Here is a 22,853-nt window from a genome sequence, read left to right on the forward strand (position 1 = left end):
TGAAACAACCATGCAGCCAGCAGAGCCACACCTGGAACAAGCATGATGCGGCCAGCGGAGCCACACCTGGAACAAGCATGCGGCCGGCGGAGTCACACCTGGAACAAGCATACGGCCGGCGGAGTCACACCTCGAACAAGCATGCAGCCAGTGGAGTCACACCTGGAACAAGCATACAGCCAGCTGAGTCACACCTGGAACAAGCATACAGCCAGCGGAGTCACACCTGGAACAAGCATACGGCCAGCGGAGACACACCTGGAACAAGCATACGGCCGGCGGAGACACACCTGGAACAAGCATACGGCCGGCGGAGACACACCTGGAACAAGCATACGGCCGGTGGAGTCACACCTGGAACAAGCATACGGCCAGCGGAGTCACACCTGGAACAAGCATGCAGCCAGCGGAGCCACACCTGGAACAAGCATGCGGCCAGCGGAGCCACATTTGGAACAAGCATGCGGCCAGCGGAGCCACACCTGGAACAAGCATGCGGCCAGCTGAGCCACACCTGGAACAAGCATGCGGCCAGCGGAGCCACATTTGGAACAAGCATGCGGCCAGCGGAGCCACACCTGGAACAAGCATGCAGCCAGCGGAGCCACACCTGGAACAAGCATGATGCGGCCAGCGGAGCCACACCTGGAACAAGCATGATGCGGCCAGCGGAGCCACACCTGGAACAAGCATGATGCGGCCAGCGGAGCCACACCTGGAACAAGCATGATGCGGCCAGCGGAGCCACACCTGGAACAAGTATGCGGCCAGCGGAGTCACACCTGGAGCAATGCTAATCCTGTAAACAAGCAGGGGATTGTCATCAGCATAAGAAAAGAAAATGGCTGCAGAGTGAAATGAAATTATTATAATCCCCTAAACCCTGAATGAATCTATTCTGCTTTTAATACTGCATCGCCCTCTAGTGTATTATAAAGAACATGACACCACACACCTCCCTCACTTTGAGAATTCTAAGAATGGCTATAACTGTAATTCACTGAATGTCAAAAGCCAAAAATAAACTCAATTCAGCTGAAAGTACAAAATGTTTATTTGATTTGCCAAGTTAAAAAGACCTTTCTAATGCACACAAGCTAATATATTGCCTGCGCCCTCTGCTGTCCAGCAGCACACATTACAACCCATTACTAGTTTACATGCACTTTATACATTCATTTCCTAACAGAAAACAAATCCACAGCATATAAAAGGATCACTATGCCCTGGTCGCAAATTCCAGCATTTGTTAGTAGGATGGAGATATTAACCATGTAAGCATTTAGTTTATCACAATTTCCCCCACTGGCAGGGCCTTCCCCTCCTAGATTATTCTCTCTTTCAGGGGCTACAGTAGTGAGTTCTCTGTGCTCCTAAAATCCCAGCTTTACACACCTATGACCAAGGCTGCCCTGTTGACTTCTTCTGTTCACCTGGGTCTCTGATGGTGAAATCTCTGTAGGCTTTAGTTCCCAGCTCTGCTTACCCATAAGACAATCTCCTTCATCCTTTCCGAGAGCCCTAATTTATATTGTAGGAACATGTAGCAGATGGAGGAGGGGTAGGACAGCACCCAGAAATATCGATTAGAGTTGCCCAAGTCAAGGAACTGACCACAAGAATCTGCAGAGCTCTAGTGTTGCAATGCTGATCACAAAGAGTCGCGTGTCGGAGCAGCGGCACATGAGCTGGGCAGGGTCAGATTACGCGGCTTGAAAATGGATTGATGGGATTTGATTGGTCCATAGTTTGTTTCTCACAGACCGCTATTCAGTTTAAAGAACACCCGAGGTGAGAGAGATGTGGAGGTTGCCATATTTATTTTCTTTGTAAACAATGCCAGTTGCCTGGCGACCCTGTTGATCTGGCATAAGTAGTGTCCGTGACAAGACCCTGGAACAAGCATATGGCTAATCCAGCTAAGGCAAAGCACCTGATCTGCTGCATGTTTGTTCTGGGTCTAAGGTGAAAAATATTAGAGACACAAGATCAGGAGGACAGCCAGGCATCTGGTATTGTTTAAAAGGAAATAAATATGGCAGCCTCCATATCCCTCTTACTTTAGGTTCCCTTTAAACAATACCAGTTGCTTGACAATCTTGCTGATCCTCTGCCTCTGTGCCATAGACCCAGAACAAGCATGCAGATCACATGCTTCTGACTGAAGTCTGACTCCGTATGCCACATGCTTGCTTCAGGTGTGTGATCCAGATACTACGGATGCCAGAAAGATCAGCAGGGCTGCCAGACTATATTGTTTAAAAGGAAATAAATATGGAAGCCTCCATAATCGCTCTCAGGTCAGGTGTACTTTAACAAGGCTGCATCTGACATTCGCACAGGAAGATGGTTTTGCAATCCTAGCAAGGCGATGAGATAATTTTACACAAATGGTTTACATACTATACACAGAGCTTTGTACATTGCAATTCATAATATATTCCCCATAATTTATACAACATTTAAAAACAAGGACCCTAATTAGGACTTTAACATAAAGTGCAATAGAGAGATTTAAAGAGGAACTGCAGTGAAAATAATGTAATGAAAAAAAGTGCTTAATTTGTACAATAATTATGATTTAGTCAGTGATTGCCCATTGTAAAATCTTTCCTCTCCCTGATTTACATTCTGACATTTACCACATGGTGACATTCTTACTGCTGACAGATGATGTCTGTGGAAGGAGATGCTGCTTTTTTGGCAGTTGGAAACAGCTGTTATTTCCCACAATGCAACGAGACTCCCACAGTGTAATGTCAGCACCATGGTCCTGTGGGAGGGGTTTCACCACAATATCAGCCACACAAAGCCCCCTGATGATCCATTTGAGAAAAGGTAAAGTGGGTATCAGCTAATGATTGTTATGAAGTTCACTGCTTGGTTACAGTCCCTCTTTAAAGTGTCGCGTGACTGTGGTTGTCGGCAGCATACAAGAACAAAAGCATTTGCCTGTCTAATAATAATAATAATAGTGAAGATCAGGCAGGTTTAATCATCACATGGTTGCAGAAGTCAGCACTCAGGATGCTGGTATTGGAGGAAACCGGTTCCGCTTTTGCCTCAGGCACTGTGTGGTCGGTGTTGACATGTGGTGATTTCTGCCACACGCTCAGTAGTAATATGCGGTCACATATCATACAGCTGTAGATGGTCACCCTCCCCCGGGGATCAGGCGATCACAGTAGATGACATCTAGATGTTGAAGGTGACATCCACACTTTGCCCCGGTGTGATGTTCACTATGTGAGTTTGTGCCGGGGAGTGTGGAGATCTGGCCGATATACTGTATGTCCCAGGGGCCACCTCAATGTAGACGTCCCGGGGGTCTGTCTTCACCACACCGGAATGCCCCATGGGGCGAGAAGGGGAGCTCTGCAGAGGACAGAACATTCACTACAAGGCTTCATTTACAGTATGTTCTGTTAAAGACTACTGGACACATATATGAAGCTACGCAGTGTCACTGGATCAGACATTAAAAATAAATAATGCATGTAATATATACAATTGAATTCCCAACCAACATTGAATTAAAAAAAAAAATGAAATACTGTAAATCATGTTGGTTAGTGTAAGTATACCCATTACCTTTGAAACTGAACTTTTCAAGCTGAAAAACACCTAGTGAAGCAGTGTTTGCAGCAGCTGTGTGCATATCCATACAGGTTCAAAGGGAACCAGAGGTGAGAGGGATATGGAGGCTGCCATATTTGTTTCCTTATAAACAATGGCAGTTGCCTAGCAGCCCTGTCGATTTTCTGGCATAAGTAGTACCACTAGTGTTGTATTTGGGAGATCCATAAATCACAAATATTCCCTGTTGGTGAACCACAATCACCACTATGACCCCTATGGTATAATCAGGAATATAACCAGTAAAAAAAACAGGAAACCAAAATTGCAAATGAGCCTTTTTTTGTAATATTCCAAAAAAGTGCAGAAAGATGTATACAAAATCTTCAGTCCATATAAGGGCTTGTACACACTGCTGTACTTGCGCTGCTAAAATCACGTGCGGTTTTTTTTTTTTAAATTAGAAGGTCTTTTGAAAAATCATGAAAATGGTGAAGACCTGTACACACTGGTGCAATGCGTTTTTTCTATTTTCATGAAGGCTTTGCGATTTAAAAAAAGCAGCGCAAGCACAGCAGTGTGTACAGGCCCTAAATGTCCATCAAGAGAACACATCCCGTGGTAATAGTGCAGATCATTAATTTATAGTAGAAAAAGGCAACAACATCGATTTTTTTTTTAGTTGAAGACCCTTCTTCAGGCCTTTATATACACAATGAATATCTGCACAGGATAAATAGAAAGATAATCCTCATGTGGACATATATTAAGCCATTTAGGAAGGTTAAATACAGAGCCGCATGAAAGAAGACACCAGGACAAGGTGGTGGTAGTGCCGCTGTCAAAACCCTGGAACAAGCATATGACTAATCCAGTAAAATCTGAGTCAACTGAGTCAGGGTACCTGATCTGCTGCATGCTTGTTCAGGGTCTATGGCTAAAAGTATTGGAGACACAGGATCAAGAGGACTGCCACTGGTATTGTTTAAAAGGAAATAAATATGGCAGCCTCCATATCCCTCTCAGCTCGGGTTCCCTTTAAGTACACGCCTGCCTGTTATTTTCTGTTAGCAGAGTTATTATTTAGTATTTGTATAACGCCAACATCTTCCGCAGCTCTGTACAGAGTATATTGTCTTGTCACTTAACCTCCTTGCCGGTTATCCCGAGCTCAGCTCGGGGTAACCTGCGCAGGAGGATTTCTCAGACCCCGCTGGGCCGATTTGCATAATTTTTTTATTGCACGCAGCTAGCACTTTGCTAGCTGCGTGCATATTACAATCGCCGCCGCTCGCCGCCGATTCGCCGCTACCCGCCGTGCCGCCCCCCCCCCCTCCAGACCCCTTGCGCAGCCTGGCCAATCAGTGCCAGGCAGCGCTGAGGGGTGGATCGGGATTCCCTCTGACATCCCGACGTCCATGACATCATCCCGCCCCATCGCCATTGCGACCGGGGAAGCCCAGCAGGAAATCCCGTTGTGAACGGGATTTCCTGCTTACTCTGATCGCCGGAGGCGATTGAAGTGGGTGGGGGATGCCGCTGCTCAGCGGCTATCATGTAGCGAGCCCTGGGCTCGCTAAATGATTTAAAAAAAAAAAAAAAAAAAGAAGTGCTGCGCTGCCCCCTTGCCGCAGGAATTGGACCGGCAAGGGGGTTAAGTGTCCTTTGAGGGGCCCCCAATTTAATCCCTACCATAGTCATATGTTTATGTATGTATAGTGTAGTGTATGTGTTGTATGTAGTCTAGGGCCAATTTTAGGGGTAGGCCAATTAACTTATCTGTATCTTTTTGGGATGTGGAGGAAATCAGAGTACCTGGCGGAAACTAGGCCTGAACGATTTTAGGAAAAGATTGAATTGCACGATTTTTGTCAGAAATTGCAATTTCGATTCTGTAGACGATTTTTGCTACACAACGATGGATCGGTTCGCTCTGACCATCCAGTTGCTCTCTACCTGACGGGGGACAGTCTGCGTCAACTACTATAACTGCGGTCCCCTCTCTGTCTGTCCCGTGTGCTGCTGGCTGGGGGCAGACAGTGGCTGACACTGAAAACGTCACCTCCCTGCTGCTGCTGGCTGGACAGCTTCTAGCAATCACACAGCTATTACACTCATCTCCCCTGAGAACTGATAGGTTACATGGGGAGTTACTGCTGTCATGCCACACAGTACTGAGCAGTGTATAAATAGGAAGTCAGCTAGATACATGCAGAGGAATATATAATCATATTGCCCTACCTCTACATATATCTAGCTGACTTCCTATTTATACACCGCTCAGTACTGTGTGACATGACAGCAGTGACTCCCCATGTAACCTATCATGGGGGGGACCAGCCCTCCTTCCCTGTCTGCCCCATTCACCAGCCTGGCTGTCACTCGGAGAGGGAGGGGGCATGATCCGAATTGTTAACCCCTCACTGGCCTCCTCTCCAGCATCTACAGGGGAATGTCTCTGTTTCATTTACACATGCAGAGCGGCAGAGAAAACCGCAGCAAAACCGAAGCTCTGACGATCTCAAGATCGTCTTAACCTTGATCACGATTTTCGGTTTAAAACCGAAAATCGTTCAGCCCTAGCGGAAACCCATACAGACACGGGGAGAACATACAAACTCCGTGCAGATAGTGCCCGAGTTGTGGTCTTAAACATGCTCACACCTACTATGTGTGGACTGCTCATCATTCCTAAGAGAGCATGGGGCAGCACGGTGGTGTAGTGGTTAGCACAGTCGCCTTGCAGCGCTGGATTACCGGTTCAAATCCCAGCCGAAGCTACATTTGCAAGGAGTTTGTATGTTCTCCCTGTGTCGGTGTGGGTTTCCTCCGGGTGCTCCGGTTTCCTCCCACGTTCCAAAAACGTACGGATAAGTTAATTGGCCCTAGACTACGATACATACACTACATTATACATACATAGACATGACTATGGTAGGGATTAGATTGTGAGCCCCTGTGAGGGACAGTTAGAGACGAGACAATATACCCTGTACAGCGCTCCTTAATATGTCAGCACTATATAAAAAAAAAAATCAGTTAGTTACTGTAAATGGCAGCTCTGCTGATCTATCTGGCTGCACTAGTGTCTGACCAATTCCAGAAACACCAGATCTGCTGCATGCTTGTTCAGGGTCTATGGCTAAAAGTATTAGAAGCAGAGTATCAGCAGGATAGCCGGGCAACTAGTATTGCTTAAAAAGAAATACATATGGCAGCCTCCATATATACCTTGGTTTAATTTTAAACAGATTACAAGCAAGAAGAAATAAAAGATTAAAAATAAAAGATAAAATACTTTTAAATTGCCACATTCCAGTGTTGTCCTGTAAAACGTCACTCTGCCCACAAGTGGAATATTTCAGCATCCTGTTGCAGTTAGTGACATCAGAAGGTAATGGCTTTATAATGTGGCTCCTAGAAGTGAACAATGCAGCTTGTGTTTATCAGAAACACTAAGGGCCGTTTCCACTGCTTCAGAAATCGGGACGAATCCGCAGTTTCCCTGCAAGCAATTTGCGCGGGGAACCTGCCATAGAGGATAATGCTGCCGCCGTCTGAATCGCTTGCCTTAGCAATTTGGCCGACATTTCATTTTTTTTTCATGTGGGAGGCAGCGAATCCCATAGTCATGCATGGGGCGGCTCCCGGGATTCTGCTGCGTCCTCACACAGGAAGGAAGTGCCGCCGCACGTCTTGCGGGACGCACGGCAGGCTAGTGGAAACGGGCCCTAATAGCTCATAGCTGTCACTGAATACTCTGCCTGAGGGGGTTGTGGGGGGAACCATTATAAGTACAGTATAAACAATAACAGAAGTATGACACACATGGATAGTTTTGCTCACCAGACGTGACTCCACCCTCTGCATCTCTAGCCGGGGGCGTCTGTGGTGAAACCGGCCAATGTGCTGCCTCTCTTGGTTATCTACCATGTGTGGCGGTATACAGCTGTGATAGGTCTGACAAAGAAAAGAACACCAGTAAGGTTTAGGGTCTATATACAGGACACAGCACCGATGTGACATGATACAATACATTTTGTAAGAGGCAGTTGCCCTCTGCTGGCGATTACTGGTACAATAATGCTATATTGTAGCGAATGAATGGGGATTTGGATTGTTCCCTCTATTATTTATTATTATTATTGGATTTAAAAAGCGCCAACATATTCCGTGGTGCGGTACAAAAACAAAAATGGAGTACATAATACAGACAATGGTGTACACCAATATACAAAATACATAATTGGTGACAAAATACAAAAACAATACAAAATACACAGAATACAAGATACAAAACTGGTAATGACAATGATAAAAGTAACATCATGAATAAAATGCATAATGATTTCCAGGACACAAAAGGGGAGAGAGCCCTGCCCTTGCGGGCTTACAATCTAAATGGTGCGATCAGGCAATCCTGGTCATAGGCAGTATAATCCAGTGTCCAAGAGGACATTGTGTTTTAAAGAGAACCCGAGGTGGGGTTCTGACAATGCTATCTACACACAGAGGCTGGGTCTGCCTATACTGCCCAGCCTCTGTAGCTATCCAAATCCCCCCTAAGTTCTTCCTGCGCTCTGCTATCCCCCATAAATCACAGCCAGTGCTGTGCGGGCTGAGTTTACATCTGTACTGTCACTCTGCGTGCTCCCCCCCCCCCCCCCGCCTCCTGCATAGCTCCGGTCCCGCCCGTGTCCCTTCCCTCCAGTCAGCGGGGAGGGAAGGGACGCGGGTGGGGACCGGAGCTATGCAGGAGGTGGAGGGAGCAGCAAACTGACACTATAGAGGTATGCACAGCCCGCGTCGAAACGCTGCGTGTCGACAGCGTGGCTGTGATTTATGGGGGATAGCAGGGGGGGGGGGGGGAACGGGGGGAAATCGGGATAGAAACAGAGGCTGGGCTGTATAGGCAGACCCAGCCTCTGTGTGCAGCTAGCATTGTCAGAACCCCACCTCGGGTTCTCAAACATTTTTGTTGATCTTAGAGAGCTCTTTTCTTCTGTTTTTAGCCAATAATGCTATATTGGGCATAGGCAGGGTGATCAGACAGGACCTTTCTGCAGAATACACAACAGATTCACATCAAAGATAACAGAAGCAGCAAATGGGGCCTTTAAATGCTATGCTACTGCTCTAATGAATGTCTTCCTCTGATCTGAGTGACTAATGTAAAAATACTGATGCCTCTAAGCTCAACAACACGCCCGACTCTAAATCCCACAATGCAATGCAGGTGCCTCAGTGTCCCATCAGCAAGGCTCCATGCTGCAGTGGGCAAGGAGGTGGACTGGCCTTGGCTCTAACTGAGACGCTTAAAGGCTGGTACACACCTTCAGTTTTGATTGGTCACTTCCACATAGGCCTCAATTTACTAAGCAGTTTAGACTAGTCTACAGATGGTTTTTAGTCTACTGATGGTTTGGTCAGTATCATCAAAGGAGAATTCACTATTACCAAATGTTTTAGACCTGGTCTAAAACATTTGGTAATTAGGTCGGTAAAGCAGGGGAAATGATCAAATAATGCAATTCACAAATGAGTAGCTATGACTGACATCCTTCTCTCCTCTGATGAGCTCTCCTCTGGATACAATGAAACTCCTGCATAATTAATTCAAAAGGTTCCATCCTCACTTCTAAAAATACCTCACAGAATTACTTTACCGACAGAAATCATATGGTCTAATCTCTGTCAGAAAAAGTGGGCATGGTTACTCCTTGTTTGCCTTTGTGAATTGTGTAATTACTGAATGTTAGACCAGGTCTAATGCCGGGCATACACGGCTGCGATTACGCGCTGGCTCGATGCCGGCACATCCCCCGCTTGTCATGGCGGATCGATCCCCGCTCGTCCCCGCAGGCGGCTGCTAATCAGCCACTCGTTTCTTCTATTGTATCGAGCACACTATCGATCCGGCGGGGTATCGGACACGTCGGATATTATCAATCGAGCCATCAGGCTCGATTGATAATCCTCCCAGCAGCCGTGTATGCCCAGCATAATACATTGCACCAAACCATCAGTAGACTAAAAACCATCAGTAGACTTGTCTAAACTGCTTAGTGAATTGAGGCCCTAGTGTGAGAGCTTACCTACACAATCTGCTCATAGTATTCAAAATCTGTTGGACCTCATACTACATGGACGTGGTAAAATTGGCCAGTGATTGGCCAATCAAACTTGGAACTGTGTACTAGGCTTAAAGTCAGTGGTGTAGCAATAGGGGATGCAGAGGTAGCAACAGCACCAGGGCCCCAGGACCAGAGGGGCCCTCCTTCAACTGCTTTATTAGCTCATTATTGGTGCTAAGCTGATAATCACCTCTTTATGTGCTTTGATTAGTTGTAACCATTAATAGACTGTTGTACTCTCCAGACTACACCTCTCTGACACTGCGGCTGTGCTTGGAAGGCTTTGATGCTCCATATCAGTTGTTATGTATACTAGTAGAGCATTTGTGGGGTCCCAATGTAAAACTCTCACTGGGGCCCAGCTACTCTACTGCTTAAAGTGGAGCAAAACACAAGGGAGGAGCCTAAGGAGATCATGTGATGTGTGTCTGGCTTACCTCACACTGTTCTGTGGTGTGACGCATGAAGTGTGCCATTGTGGAAAAGGCTTCCTCTAAGGTCACATGATGACCGTCCTCCTGCAGAGAGACCCAGGATACACATTAATATAAAAGGGAACCCTATTCTAAACTGTCCTATCCGGATTGTAGGGCTGCTGCAGGTACTTGACTACACATCCTATTCAGCTTACAGGGCTGCTGCAAATAATAAACTACATATCCTATTCAGATTACCGGATTGTTACAGGTACTATAATACAGATTATACTCGGATACCAGGGTTTCTGCATACTTTTTGGGGCTTTAATAGGGTTCCCGCTGTTTGACTACTCACCCTATCTCACCTGCAGTATATGGATTACATGGTTCCTGTAAGTTTAAGACAACACCAACCACTCAGGTTTCAGTATTCTAGCATAGCAGATTTTAAGCAACAATCATATTCAAATGTCAGGATCCAAACTGCATCACAAGATCCTTTGCAGGGATCGGCTACCACCTCCTGTGCTGATAAGGCCTCTACCTGCAGGTTCTAGACTGCACACCTTGGGTTTTCATATAGATGCTAAACTGTGCTCAGGCCAGATCTGAGTATTACCTGGAAGGCGTCAATTATTCAGATCATGGGATGTTCTCTATGTTCCAGACTGCATATTACTGAAGGTTCTAGACTGCACTGTTTACCCATATCACAGGCTGCAGACTATGTACATCCTGTCTTATGAAGCAGAACACGCTGTAGGTTCTCTTTAGTATTGACAGGTGGAAACCTGTCTCATTTCTGATACCGACCTCTGGCCCATGCCAATTCCTGAGGCCCATCTCGTCCTGCCCTCGGCTGGCCCACCAGTCCACCTCCCTCCGCCTGGCCCTTTCCAGCACCTCTGTGGCCAGCTCAGATGTCCTGCGCAATGACTCCTCCATCCGCCCATAGTGGCTCTCCATCCAGCACGCTCTGCAAATGACACAGTCAAGAATTAGACTGCATAGAAGCATTAAACCTTGGTGGGACTTGATTGGTCCATTTTCAAGTTGTATAAATGTACATAATCCTGCATGAACGCAGAAATATGTGCATCTCATTTATTTATTTGTTGGGGATTTAGTAATTTCCTGTCATGGAAAGCAGTTAGGGAAGGTGGAGATCAGAAACATGGGGTCTATGATAAGAGTGGCTGAATTTCCTCTTTCCTTATTATTTCAATGTCTGTTCTTGCAAAGGTGCAAAATTATTGCTCAAAACCTTCATAAACTCTGCGTCTGAGCACACAGGAACTAGCGGTAAAGCTCCCACGGCATCATGGGAGTACACTGCCTGCTGGTTCTGGTTCATACCCAATCATCTCCGTACTGAGGAGAAATGGGCCACACACATGAGGGGGGAGGGAGGGGGATAGTGTGTGGCTGCCACAATGCATGACGGGACTTGTAGTCCCGATAAGCATATATCTCTTGGCCAATAAGCATACTCCAACTGAAGGACTACATCTCCCAGCATGCATTGTGCTGGTTGAAGATGTGTGAAACTGCCAGGAGTTTTAACCTGTGGCACCTGTTGGTATCCCTGGAAGAACAGGAATACCCCGACATTATTATTTAGTATTTATATAGCGCCAACATCTTCGGCAGTCCTGTACAGAGTCCATAACCTTGTCAGGTCCCTTTAGGTAAGCTCTCACACTCCATGGTAGTGGTAAAATCAGCCAACCAAAATTGGATGTGTGTGCCAGGCTTTATTAATCCAGAGTGCCAAATCTTTTCCCTGTGCAAACAGGCACTCAGCTACTAGGAAGGAAGATCTGCCCTGTGGAGAGAGGAGGGGGTGAGTTGCAAGAAGCAAGCTACAACAGGAAATCATAGTGGTTGGGCATGGTTTCCCAACATACCTGACTGATGAATACCAGTGGTGGCAATCAGGGACACCTGTACACAAGACAGAACATTTATATCGTGCTTTTTCCCTGGCGGATTTGATGCGCTTGGATGACCCAAGCTGAAAGTGCGTACATAGCCCAAACTTGCAGAGATGAGGGAGGGTCTGAAAGTGAACACATTTTCTCACTGACAGTCGCATAGAAAAGAGCAACTGATGCAGTCAGAAAGAGACTGATCACATTAAGGTGCCCATACATCTAGCAATGTATTAGCAGATCAATCAAAAGACTGAACTCTCTCTGATTGAATCTGATCAGAGAGAGATCTGTTGGATGCCCATACACAGGCCTATCCCTAAGCGATTTCAAGGACAACTGAAGAGAGGTATATGGAGGCTGCCATGTTTATTTCCTTTTAACCTTCTGCCGCCCGCGTCACGCCAGTAGGCGTAGCCGCGGCGGTAGCCCCAGGACCGCCTAACGCCAATTGGCGTAAAGTCCTGGGGCTCTATTTTGCATGAGATCGCGCGCATGGTGCGCGCGCATCTCATGCACGGAGGGCGGAGCTCCGCCCCGCCTTCAGTGAGACTGTTAGACGGCGATCACGCCGTCTATTTACTTGGTGCAGCGCTGCGATGAGCAGCAGCGCTGCACTGGGGACAGCCGTGTGACACGGCTGTCCCCATGGGGGACAAGAGAGCGATCGGCTCTCATAGGCAGAAGCCTATGACAGCCGATCGCCATAATTGGCCGGCTGTGGGGAGGGAGGGAATACATTTAAAGAAACAGGGGTTTTTAGAAAAAAAAACAAAACAATAATATTTATTTAAAGAAAAATAAACATGGGGGGAGCGATCAGATGCCACCAACAGAGAGCTCTGTTGGTGGGGAGAGAAGGGGGGAGGAATCACTTGTGTGCTGTGTTGTGCGGCCCTGCAGCTTGGCCTTAAAGCTGCAGTGGCCAATTTTGCTAAAAATGGCCTGGTCACTAGGGGGGTTTAGCCCTGCAGTCCTCAAGTGGTTAAGCAATACCAGTTGCCTGGCAGCCCTGCTGACCCTCTGCCTCTAATACTTTCAGCCACAGACATTGCACAAGCATGCAGCAGATCAGGTGTTTCTGACATTATTGTCAGATCTGACAAGATAAGCTGCATGCTTGCTTCTGGTGTTATTCAGACACTTCTGCAGCCAACCAGACCATCAGGGCTGCCAGGCAACTGGTATTGTTTAAAAGGAAATACACATGGCAGCCTCCATAGTCTGCTCACTTCAGTTGTCCTTTCAGCATGAAATCTTTTGGGAATCGGCCTTGTGATACCACCTCCTTCGCTGTCCCTCCAAATGTTATATGTGCCCATGCATTAATATCTCACCTGTCTGCTGCGGCCGAGTGTCCAGCCGTGCTTCCGCATTCTTGTCCCACATGCTGCTGGTGTATAGCACATGTGTGATGTCATTACATGCGCCAGTGCTATGTGCAAGCAGCATGTAGGGTGTGGAGGTACAGCTGGACACGGTAGCAGCAGACAGGTGAGATATTTTAATGCATGGGCACTGGGAACACGTAACATATGGAGGGACAACAGCCGTTCCATCGGTTGAAAGCTCGCCATCACTGCACACTTTATCAACCACGTCAGCCCAAATTTCCCAACATACTCAATCGATTTGACCAATTTAAGCTCTGAAATCAGTCAAATCTCTGATTGGGCATGCTTGTTGCGGCATCGATTTTCATCCATTCATTCCATAATAAATATCAAATACGGTGGTCAGCCGCAAAATCTCCAGACGAATAGCCACCTTTACCCACCTGCCAGAAGGTAGACATACCTCCCAACTTTTCGAGATGAGAAAGAGGGACACTTGAGCCACGCCCCTGATCACGCCCCATCGCACCACTCGTCATGCATACCATAAAAAGTTCATAAGAAAAATGTTATTTTATAAACCACACTGGTTCATTTTCCATCATATTAACATTTTGAAAATTAGTAATATATGAATTTATAAGATGGAAGTTTAGAGGCAATTAAACACATTTTTCAGTAGTTAAATACATATATTTACATAGAAAGAGGGACAAAGTACTGAAAGAGGGACTAATGAGGGGGAAAGAGGGACAATTACAAGGTTCCCAAAAGGGGACTGTCCCTCCAAAAGAGGAACAGTTGGGAGCTGTGAGTAAAGGGATCGGTAGTGATCAAGACCCATAAGCCTAGTTTTGTGACAAGTGACAAATCTCTATATACGTATAAACAGAGGAGTTCAGCCTCAGCTCTCCTCTCTTGAGAGCCGCTGCCACTGCTCCAGCTTCACCCCAACTCTCAGCCACTGACCCCCTCTCTCCGCAGCAAGCACCACTCACCTCCTTGTCATGCGACCACTGTGCGTGACGTCACACGGCTGGATCCCTGCCGCGCCCACAGCGCTCTAATCACGTCAGAAATGCTGCGAGCGAACGCCACACACAAGATGGCGGCGGAGGCGGGCCTAGGTAGCACTCTACGCTGCTCTGACGTGAGTGACGCAATGTTGGGAACAAATGACTCACGTCGAGCTCCGCAGAGGAGCAGCTATGAGGGAGACATATGGCCTATTCCGCGGACTGTGTGAGGAGAACTTTCTTGGTTTCCCGCCAATTCCACCATAGAATGTTAGAGGTAACAGGCGAGTAAAAAGGTGAAACAAAGCCTTCAGATTACATTATGCATGTGTGGGTACAGGATGGCTCTTCCTTGTACAACATTATCCAGAGATTATCCAGAGATTATCCAGAGATTCCCTTCAAAAGCTGTACTGACAGGTAATAGAAGTAAGGGCCGGTTGACACGGACGCTTGGCGGTGTTAACCACTAAGCATCTGGGACTCATCGGCTAAACGTTCCTATTCAAGTGAATGGGTGCGTTTAATGTTACCGTCGATTGTGCGAACGCGGCTTTCCGATCCCGATTTTCCCCATCGTTTCAGCCAGCCCTAGAAGTCGCATGCGGCTTCTAGGGTCGCCTAGCCGCCGCTTCTTCATGTTCCCTTGCGTGGACGAGATGTGTACAGAAGAAAAAGGCTGTACACAAACTGCACCACCAAAACAATATTCAGAAAAATACAAATTTTATTGAACATCAAAAGACCATAAAAACACTTAAAAAAGGGTCCTATAAACTACTGAATCAAAACCCATTATAAAGACACATGATAATGCCATAATAACCAATGCTTCACCTCAATATGATGAATACTGCCTGAGAAATCATTCCGCTTTAAAGAGAGTCTGAAGCGAGAATAAATCTCGCTTCAGACCTCATATATAGCAGGGGCATGTGTGCCCCTGCTAAAACGCCGCTATCCCGCGGCTTAACGGGGGTCCCTTCACCCCCAAATCCCATCCGTATAGCGGGGGAGCGCTTCCGCATTGGGGCAGGGCTAACCGCCGCAGCCCTGTCCCACACGCGTCTGTAAGACGCGTATCTCCGCCTCTCCCCCGCCCCTCTCAGTCTTCCTTCACTGAGAGGGGCGGGGGAGAGGCGGCGATGTGCGTCTGATAGACGCGACTAGAGGCAGGGCTGCAGCAGTTAGCCCTGCCTCCAAGAAACGAAAATTTCACGACCAAGTTTGCGACCACGGTTTGCGGGGGTGGGTTTGGGGGTGAAGGGACCCCCGTTTAGCCGTGGAATAGCAGCGTTTTAGCAGGGGCACACATGCCCCTGCTAACTATGAGCTCTGAAGCGAGATTTATTCTCGCTTCAGAGTCTCTTTAACCTGAGGTTCAGAGGTAAGAGCCCCAAGTAAAGAATGGAGACCCGGGTCAAGCACTAAAAACAGGTACTAATGAAGTGCAAGTGAAAGAAAAATGAATGGGTGAAAAAACTTATCACCTAGCGTGCAATAGGGCATATGCTCATGGACATGCTATCAAAATGCGTGATGCAAACAATCAAATGATGGTGAACAGGTATACAGCTGGATAACATGTGACTACTAAGTGGTATGGCATACTGTACCGACCAGGGACTCCACAAGATAAATGATGATGGTCTCAGGCTGAGGGAGGCATGAGAGAACTACTGAGCCTGCGCAGTACAGCCCGGAGGACGTCCGATGACGTCAGCGCGCACTAGTGAGACGCAGATTGGAGCGCAGAAGAAGCCCGACCTGGCAGCTGGCCTGGCCAGGTCGGGCGCGCCACCGGAGACCACCGGTAGCCTGCGGAGCGGCGCCGAGGGCACGTCCTGTCTGCCACAGGCGCATCGCCGCCTCTGCCCCCCCCTCTCACTCTTCCTTCACAGAGAGGGGCTGGGACAGGCGGCGATCCGTGCGGTGATTGACGTCAGGAGGGGCAGAGCTGAAGCTGAAAGCTCTGCCCCTTCCAGGAAATGCCGGCAGATTGCCCCCCGGGCGATTTGGGGGCTCTGCAGCCCTCGTTTAGCGGCAGGGATGCGGCGGATTACTTGGGAGCACTAAAGCGAACTATAAGGAAGCTTTTGTCAGTGAGGGCCACAAAATATTGTATCGAGGGCCGCAAATGGCCCGCGGGCCGCGAGTTTGAGACCCCTGCTCCAGAGTCTTCCCCAATCTTCTTAGATGCCTCCCCTGTCGGACGAGACTTTGCAGCCACGTTCCCCTCCATTTACTAGCACAGTAGCACAGAGCCACTTACGGAGAAAAAAAGCCATGCAGAAGCGGCTTCGTGCTACTGTACAGGTGTGTTCCGTGCTTTGCACCTGTGCAGTGCAGCCATAACCTATAATCCTAACATTTCTATAGCGCTTTTCTCCTGTTGGCCTCAAAGCGCTCAAGAACTGCAGCCACTAAGGGTGCACTCAAGGGGCCACCCTGCAGTGTTAGGGAGTCTTGCCTAAGGACTTCTTACTGAACAGGTACACGGAGGGGAGCGTAGCTGCAAGCCATATTCAACATTGATATTGAATATTGTTGAGAGGATTCTAGCTCAGGTAAGGAGGAGCTTAGGAAGATCAGGCAAGCCCCTGGGCTATCCAGAGGCTTCCCCCTACTGAGGTAAGTATGAGGCCGGTTTCACACTACAAACTAGCGGTAGTGTTGCAGTGCGGTGGGTGTGCCACACTGCATCGTACCACCAGAAACAGGCCTTCAGGGAACACCGTATTAGTATGCGGTGTTCCCTGTCTGGCATCCCGCCAAGTGCTTGCGGTCACCTCCTGCTTCAGGTGTATGCGGAAGTTCACAGAAGCTTATTGTAAAAACATGCTTCTGTGCATGTGCGCCTCGAAATCGCAATGTCAACTCTTTTTTTTTTTTTTTTTAAACAACGCATTGCCATGTACTAACATGACTTCCGGGCTGACACAGGTCGCCGCGGATCCCCCAGGATAACGCAGTTCTTCGTTAGCGTTAGATTAGGCACTTCCGAGTCTGACACAGCGTACCACAACGTGGGAAATATGAACTTCCCTATAGCGTTGCATTAGGGTGCAGTAGCACTGCGTCAATTTGACGCACAGCCCCATTGTGAAAGGGCCCTTAGTATTATTATTGATTTATAAAGTGCCAACATATTCCGTGGCGCTGTGCAAAGTAAGAAACAAACATGGGGTACTACAGACAATGGTTTACACAAAATATAGGCACTGGTACATAATACAGAATTGGTAGACAAAGTAATTACAGTTACAATTGTAACTTGATGAACAAAATATATAGGAAATTCCAAGGCACAAAAGAGTGAGAAAGCCCTGCCCTTGCTAGCTTACAATGTAAAGGACCAGAGAAGCTTCTTCACTTTTTGTTTATTCTGACTATAGGTACCTACTTGTACAAGCGCGGCCGCACTGCACAGGCACCAGCACAAAGCCACATGCACACAGAGGAAAAAAAGCCGCCCGTGAGCGGCAAAGATGAGGATGCTGGCCAGCAACAGAGGGATTGTGGGGGATTCTGGGAGCCTCGGAAATATCCAGAGGATTCCCTCTACAGTGGTATCTAACTTACTTTTTTAACCTTCAGGTTTGCTTTAAAGAGAACCTAAAGTGAATGTAATGTGGCCAGTGTAACTTACCTAGGGCTTTCTAGGGCTTCTTCCAGCCCCCTGTAGTCCTCCCGGTCCCTCACTATTCTACACTGATGCATTCAGCTGCTGTGCCCCTCTTAAATCCTGCCCAGCAGGCCAGTCGCAGGGTATGGCGGAGCCAGGAGCGTCCGGCGCATGTGCAGTAGAAATTTTTATGAATTATACGAGCGCAGAACTCGTAGCTTTTGGAGGGGACATCAGCTGAAAGGGACAGAGCAGAATAATGGCAAGGGAACAAAAGGACTACAGAGGGATGGAAGAAGCCTGTGGTAAATGAAACAAGATATTACAATCGCTTTAAGTTCTTTTTAATGCTGCCTGCTGGGGATTGCATTGTCTCCTCCTGACTGCATAGTTTTCTGCTGAGATATGATCAAAATATAGAGTGGTGCAAAGTGGCAAGCAGGTAAATGTGAAGCAGGTGGTTGTGGCGCTGTGCGCCGGCAGTGTAGCGCCTGAGTTGGGCACCGCTATAGCAGTAATGCTATAGCCCCCCGCCCGCGCATGAGTAGTTTGGGGATCTGCCGGACCCCGAATTACATCTCCCTCCGAGTTGCTACGAGGGGGGACGGTATTTAATGCCTACACGCAATATCCTGCACGCAATCTCCGCTCTGCTAATGATATCCTTCTGTCTTCTTCCCTGATCACCTCTTCACACTCCCGCTTACAAGACTTCTCTCGATCCTCTCCCTTCCTCTGGAACTCCCTCCCTCAACTTCCTCCACTCATCCACGCTTACACTTTTTAGAGGCAATCTGAAAACTCACCTCTTCAGGCAAGCATACTCTCCTACCTAGGACACCTTACCTACTGACCACCATTTCTACCACTCCACACACAGCTTCCCTTACCTACTGTCCTATACCTTAAACGATTAGACTGTAAGGCCTTTTGGCCTGGGCTCTCTTACCCTTTTGTCTGACAATGCTGTGTAATGGGTGTACATACCCCCACCCCTGTGTAAACATATATAGTTTGTTCAGTGCTTTAGCTGTTATACCCTCTTGTCTTGTATCAACTGCTGTATTGTATACTTTGTATTGTTATACCCTGTATGCTATTGTACAGCGCCACAGAAGATGCTGGCGCTATATAAATCAATAATAATAATAACGCCGCCAGGAATTTGAGCGGCAGCAGGATGAGCAGTCATTTGGCTCACCCTGCGCCCAGCTCACCGGCGGTGTACATATACGTACACGGTAAATGATTAACCAGTTCGGCCTATCTGGACAAGTTTCCTCGTCCAGATAGGCACTGCTGTTTTCCCTGCGTGGTGCGCGCGATCGCGCACCCGCTGCCCGCCGCTAGCCCCCCGATCAGTGAATGGGAATATAATTCCCATTCACCGATCTAACTTCCCCGCAGAAATACCGACACTTTCTCTCCAGAGAGCGCGGCATTTCTGCCCCCAGGAAACTTTTCCCCAGCATTTTAGTTCCTGGATGCGAGATCGTTCGCATCCAGGACTTTTTTCACTGTGGCCATCTTGTGGCCAAATAGTAAACTGCACCCACACACATTTTTGATTAAAAAAATATATAATTTTACATTTAAAATTAGCAGTTTCCCTCCCCCACCAAAAATTACCCACATACACTTTTTTTTATTAAAAATAAAAATAAAAAATACAATAAAAAAAAACAAAAACAACATAAATAGTTACCCAAGGGTCTGAACTTTTTAATTATGCATGTCAAGAGAATATGTTATTATATTATTTAAAATTATAAGCTTATAATTAGGGATGGACGCAAATTGAAAAAATGCACCTTTATTTCTAAATGAAATATCGGCACCATAAATTGTGATAGGGACATCGTTTAAACGGTGTAAGAACCGGGACATATGGGCAAGTAAAATACATGCGTTTTAATTACGGTAGCATATATTAATTTCAAACTATAATGGCCAAAAACTGAGAAATAATTAATTTTTTCCGTTTTTTTCTTATTCTTCCTGTTAAAATGCATTTACAGTAAAGTGGCTCTTAGCAAAATGTACCCCCCAAAGAAAGCCTAATTGGTGGCGGAAAAAACAAGATATAAATCAATTCATTGTGATAAGTAGCAATAAAGTTATAGGCGAATGAATGGGAGGTGAACGTTGCTCGGATGCATGAGATTTTCGGCACTGCGGCGCTGAACCGGTTAAACAGATTTATATATCAGATTATAGACAGACAGATTATACAGGCTATATGGACAGATTATACAGGCTATTACATGATACAAGCATGAAAAAGTGGTACAATGTATCTTCAGGCAAAAATCATTAGTTCACTGTTTTAGTTATTTACCATTACCATTTACCCCATTGCAAAAGCTTACTTTTAACCCTTTTGATTGATAACCTGTCCAAACTTAATCAAACGTTTAATAGCTTGACTTGCCGAGGTAAGTAGATTACTGACAGATTGAGTCGCACAGAGTTTCAGTTCATCATAAATCTGTTTATGACAGGTCCTCTTCATGCTCCCTCTTGAGGCTGTATGCTGGTACTGCAGCTATATCTTTGCAGTTCTTGTTGTCGCTCTCCAGATATCGCCCGTCCGTCTCGCCCGGTAGTTTCAGACACATCATGCAAGCACACAACACGCTCTCTGCCTCTCCTCGCCATATATGGTGTGTCTGAAGCTTTTATTTGAATTTCTGGTTAAAAATACACCAAATTGTTGCCGGGTGTTGTTAGCTGGCGGTAATTAAAAACACACCAAATATGTAGACTAGTCTTATTGTGTTTAGATCTTCACATAAACAGAGTCAGATTATAGGCCCGCCCCTGGGAAGCGTTTTAGATTTCGATAGTCTGAACACAGGTTAGGAACTTTTTGGTGTTTTTACTTCTGTCCAGGGCTGTGGAGTCGGAGTCGTGGAGTCGGGCAATTTTGGGTGCCTGGAGTCGGAGTCGGGAGAAAATGCACCGACTCCGACTCCTAATGAATTTGTAACTGTAATTAAAATAGAAAATATGATAAAATGTTCTATTTCTCAGATAATAGTCATTAAAAATAATGTATATATACAGTATATATACAGTAATAGCTGTGCTTAGTCCACAAAAATGAAATAAACCAATCAAAATTAGTTACTTGTGCTGCTTCAATAAAGCAGTCCCCGTATTTTTAAGGTCAGATATACATATCTGATTGTGACTGTATATATGATGTGTACACAGGAATCTCTTATATATACTAAATAACATCTATGCTGTAAGAATAAAGCCTGATGTGTAGCTGTGTCACTAATAGAGATGGTCAACGAGATGGAAATAATTCTGCATTGATGCTGATTTATGCAAATGTATGCACTCCCTTTGCTGATGAAATCAAATAATTTGATATGTTGTTAAAATTTGTTTTGGTGACTACAAATTAAAGGGTAACTGAGACGGATGAAAAGTAAAGTTTTATACATACCTGGGGCTTCCTCCAGCCCCCTTCAGGCTAATCAGTCCCTCGCTGTCCTCCACCACCCGGATCTTCTGCTATGAGTCCTGGTAATTCAGCCAGTTAGCGCTGTCCGGCCGCATGCCGCTCCCACAGCCAGGAACATTCTGCACCTGCGCAATAGTGCTGCACAGGTGTAGTATGCTCCTGGTGGCAGAGTGTGTGCATGCGCACTACGCCCGACTGGCTCAAGTACCTGGACTCATAGCAGAAGATCCAGGTGGTGGAGGAGGACAACGAGGGACTGATTATCCTGAAGGCGGCTGGAGGAAGCCCCAGGTATGTATAAAACTTTAATTTCATCTGTCTCAGGTTTACTTTGTTACACAGTAGTACTATACTCTACATATGCACTCTCCACAGAGCTGCAGGGAATCCACTGACAATGCTGTGCACATTGAACACAGAGGTGTTGTCTGTTTACAATCTCCTCATTCCCCTGCAGAGTACCTGCACATCATTCTTACATGTACCCACACTTACATTGCCTAGGGCCTGATAGATGTTCTTTGTTCCGGTTTGTACCTTTTACATGTACTCTTAACAAGGACTAGTTTTAGTCTAAAGGGAATAAATATAGTAGTCTACATATCCTTCTCACTTCAGTTGTCTTGTAAAATTTCTAAGCGTTGGCAGTTAAGAGAAGAATTTCATGTTACATACTTTTAATCAACAAAATTGTAATATGCAAATTAGAGGAGTCGGAGTCGGTGGAATCCTAAACTGAGGAGTCGGAGTCGGTGGATTTTTGGACCGACTCCACAGCCCTGCTTCTGTCTGTGTCCCCTTTGGGGAATATTTCCTCTCTTGCTGTTTGTGGAATCTCCATGGCCCTGGTGGAAATAAGGAATGACAATGAAAACTATTTCTAAGCCTTTCACGTGCTAGAAATAAAATTTGTTGCTGTCTGTGACTCTGACAGGAGATGCTACGTACACACATGCGACAACGATCGTTCGTTGTGAACGACGAACAACTTTTAATTGATGAAAGAACGACCTAAGTAAAGTTAGTTTTTAAATGTGTGTAACGATCTGATCGTTAGAACGAACGTTACATCACGTAAAGCAACTATTGCGCTTGCGCATAAAAATTAGAAGTTTCATGGAGAAATAGCGAAATGCGCATGTCAGGCCTAGTACGAACGACCGTTTCCAACGATGTACTACTTTTGCAAACGATCGTCGTTGGAAAAAATCCGCCAAGCTAGATCGTTCGTTTTTAACGATCTAGCTCGTCCGTCGTTAGACTTAATGATCGTTGGTTGCTTTTTTTTAAACGATTGTCGTTTGAAACGATCAGGGAACGATCGTTTCAAACGACTATAGTCG

The 22,853-nt window shown here is 46.4% G+C and overlaps 2 protein-coding genes across 7 annotated transcripts in view; one reads left to right on the forward strand and one right to left on the reverse strand.

Annotated features, from left to right (window-relative positions):
• Window positions 1–1,036: 1,036 nt before the first annotated feature.
• Window positions 1,037–14,502, reverse strand: AKIP1 (A-kinase interacting protein 1). Of its 5 annotated transcripts, none has more exons than XM_068260340.1 (5): window positions 14,393–14,502; window positions 11,033–11,105; window positions 10,148–10,225; window positions 7,423–7,536; window positions 1,037–3,375 (listed from the first exon to the last, which is right to left on the reverse strand). In XM_068260340.1, the coding sequence occupies exons 1-5, from the start codon at window positions 14,401–14,403 to the stop codon at window positions 3,196–3,198; spliced, it is 456 nt and encodes a 151-aa protein (XP_068116441.1). In that variant the 5' UTR covers window positions 14,404–14,502; the 3' UTR covers window positions 1,037–3,195. The 5 variants fall into 5 exon arrangements, with proteins under 5 accessions (XP_068116441.1, XP_068116437.1, XP_068116438.1 ...); XM_068260336.1 differs by having other exon boundaries at window positions 10,148–10,228; window positions 10,943–11,105; XM_068260337.1 differs by having other exon boundaries at window positions 10,943–11,105; window positions 14,393–14,501.
• Window positions 14,503–14,588: 86 nt separating this feature from the next.
• Window positions 14,589–22,853, forward strand: part of DENND2B (DENN domain containing 2B) — a 314,001-nt gene continuing 305,736 nt past the window's right edge. The window contains exon 1 of one of the 2 annotated variants that reach the window (XM_068260332.1): window positions 14,589–14,687. The gene's annotated coding sequence lies outside the window, so the exon portion shown is untranslated. Of the gene's footprint in view, window positions 14,688–17,963; window positions 17,980–22,853 lie in introns of those variants that run through there. The other variant, XM_068260333.1, reaches the window with a different exon arrangement.

Source organism: Hyperolius riggenbachi, chromosome 11, assembly GCF_040937935.1.
Source record: "Hyperolius riggenbachi isolate aHypRig1 chromosome 11, aHypRig1.pri, whole genome shotgun sequence".
In the NCBI taxonomy this organism is placed as follows: Eukaryota; Metazoa; Chordata; class Amphibia; order Anura; family Hyperoliidae; genus Hyperolius; species Hyperolius riggenbachi.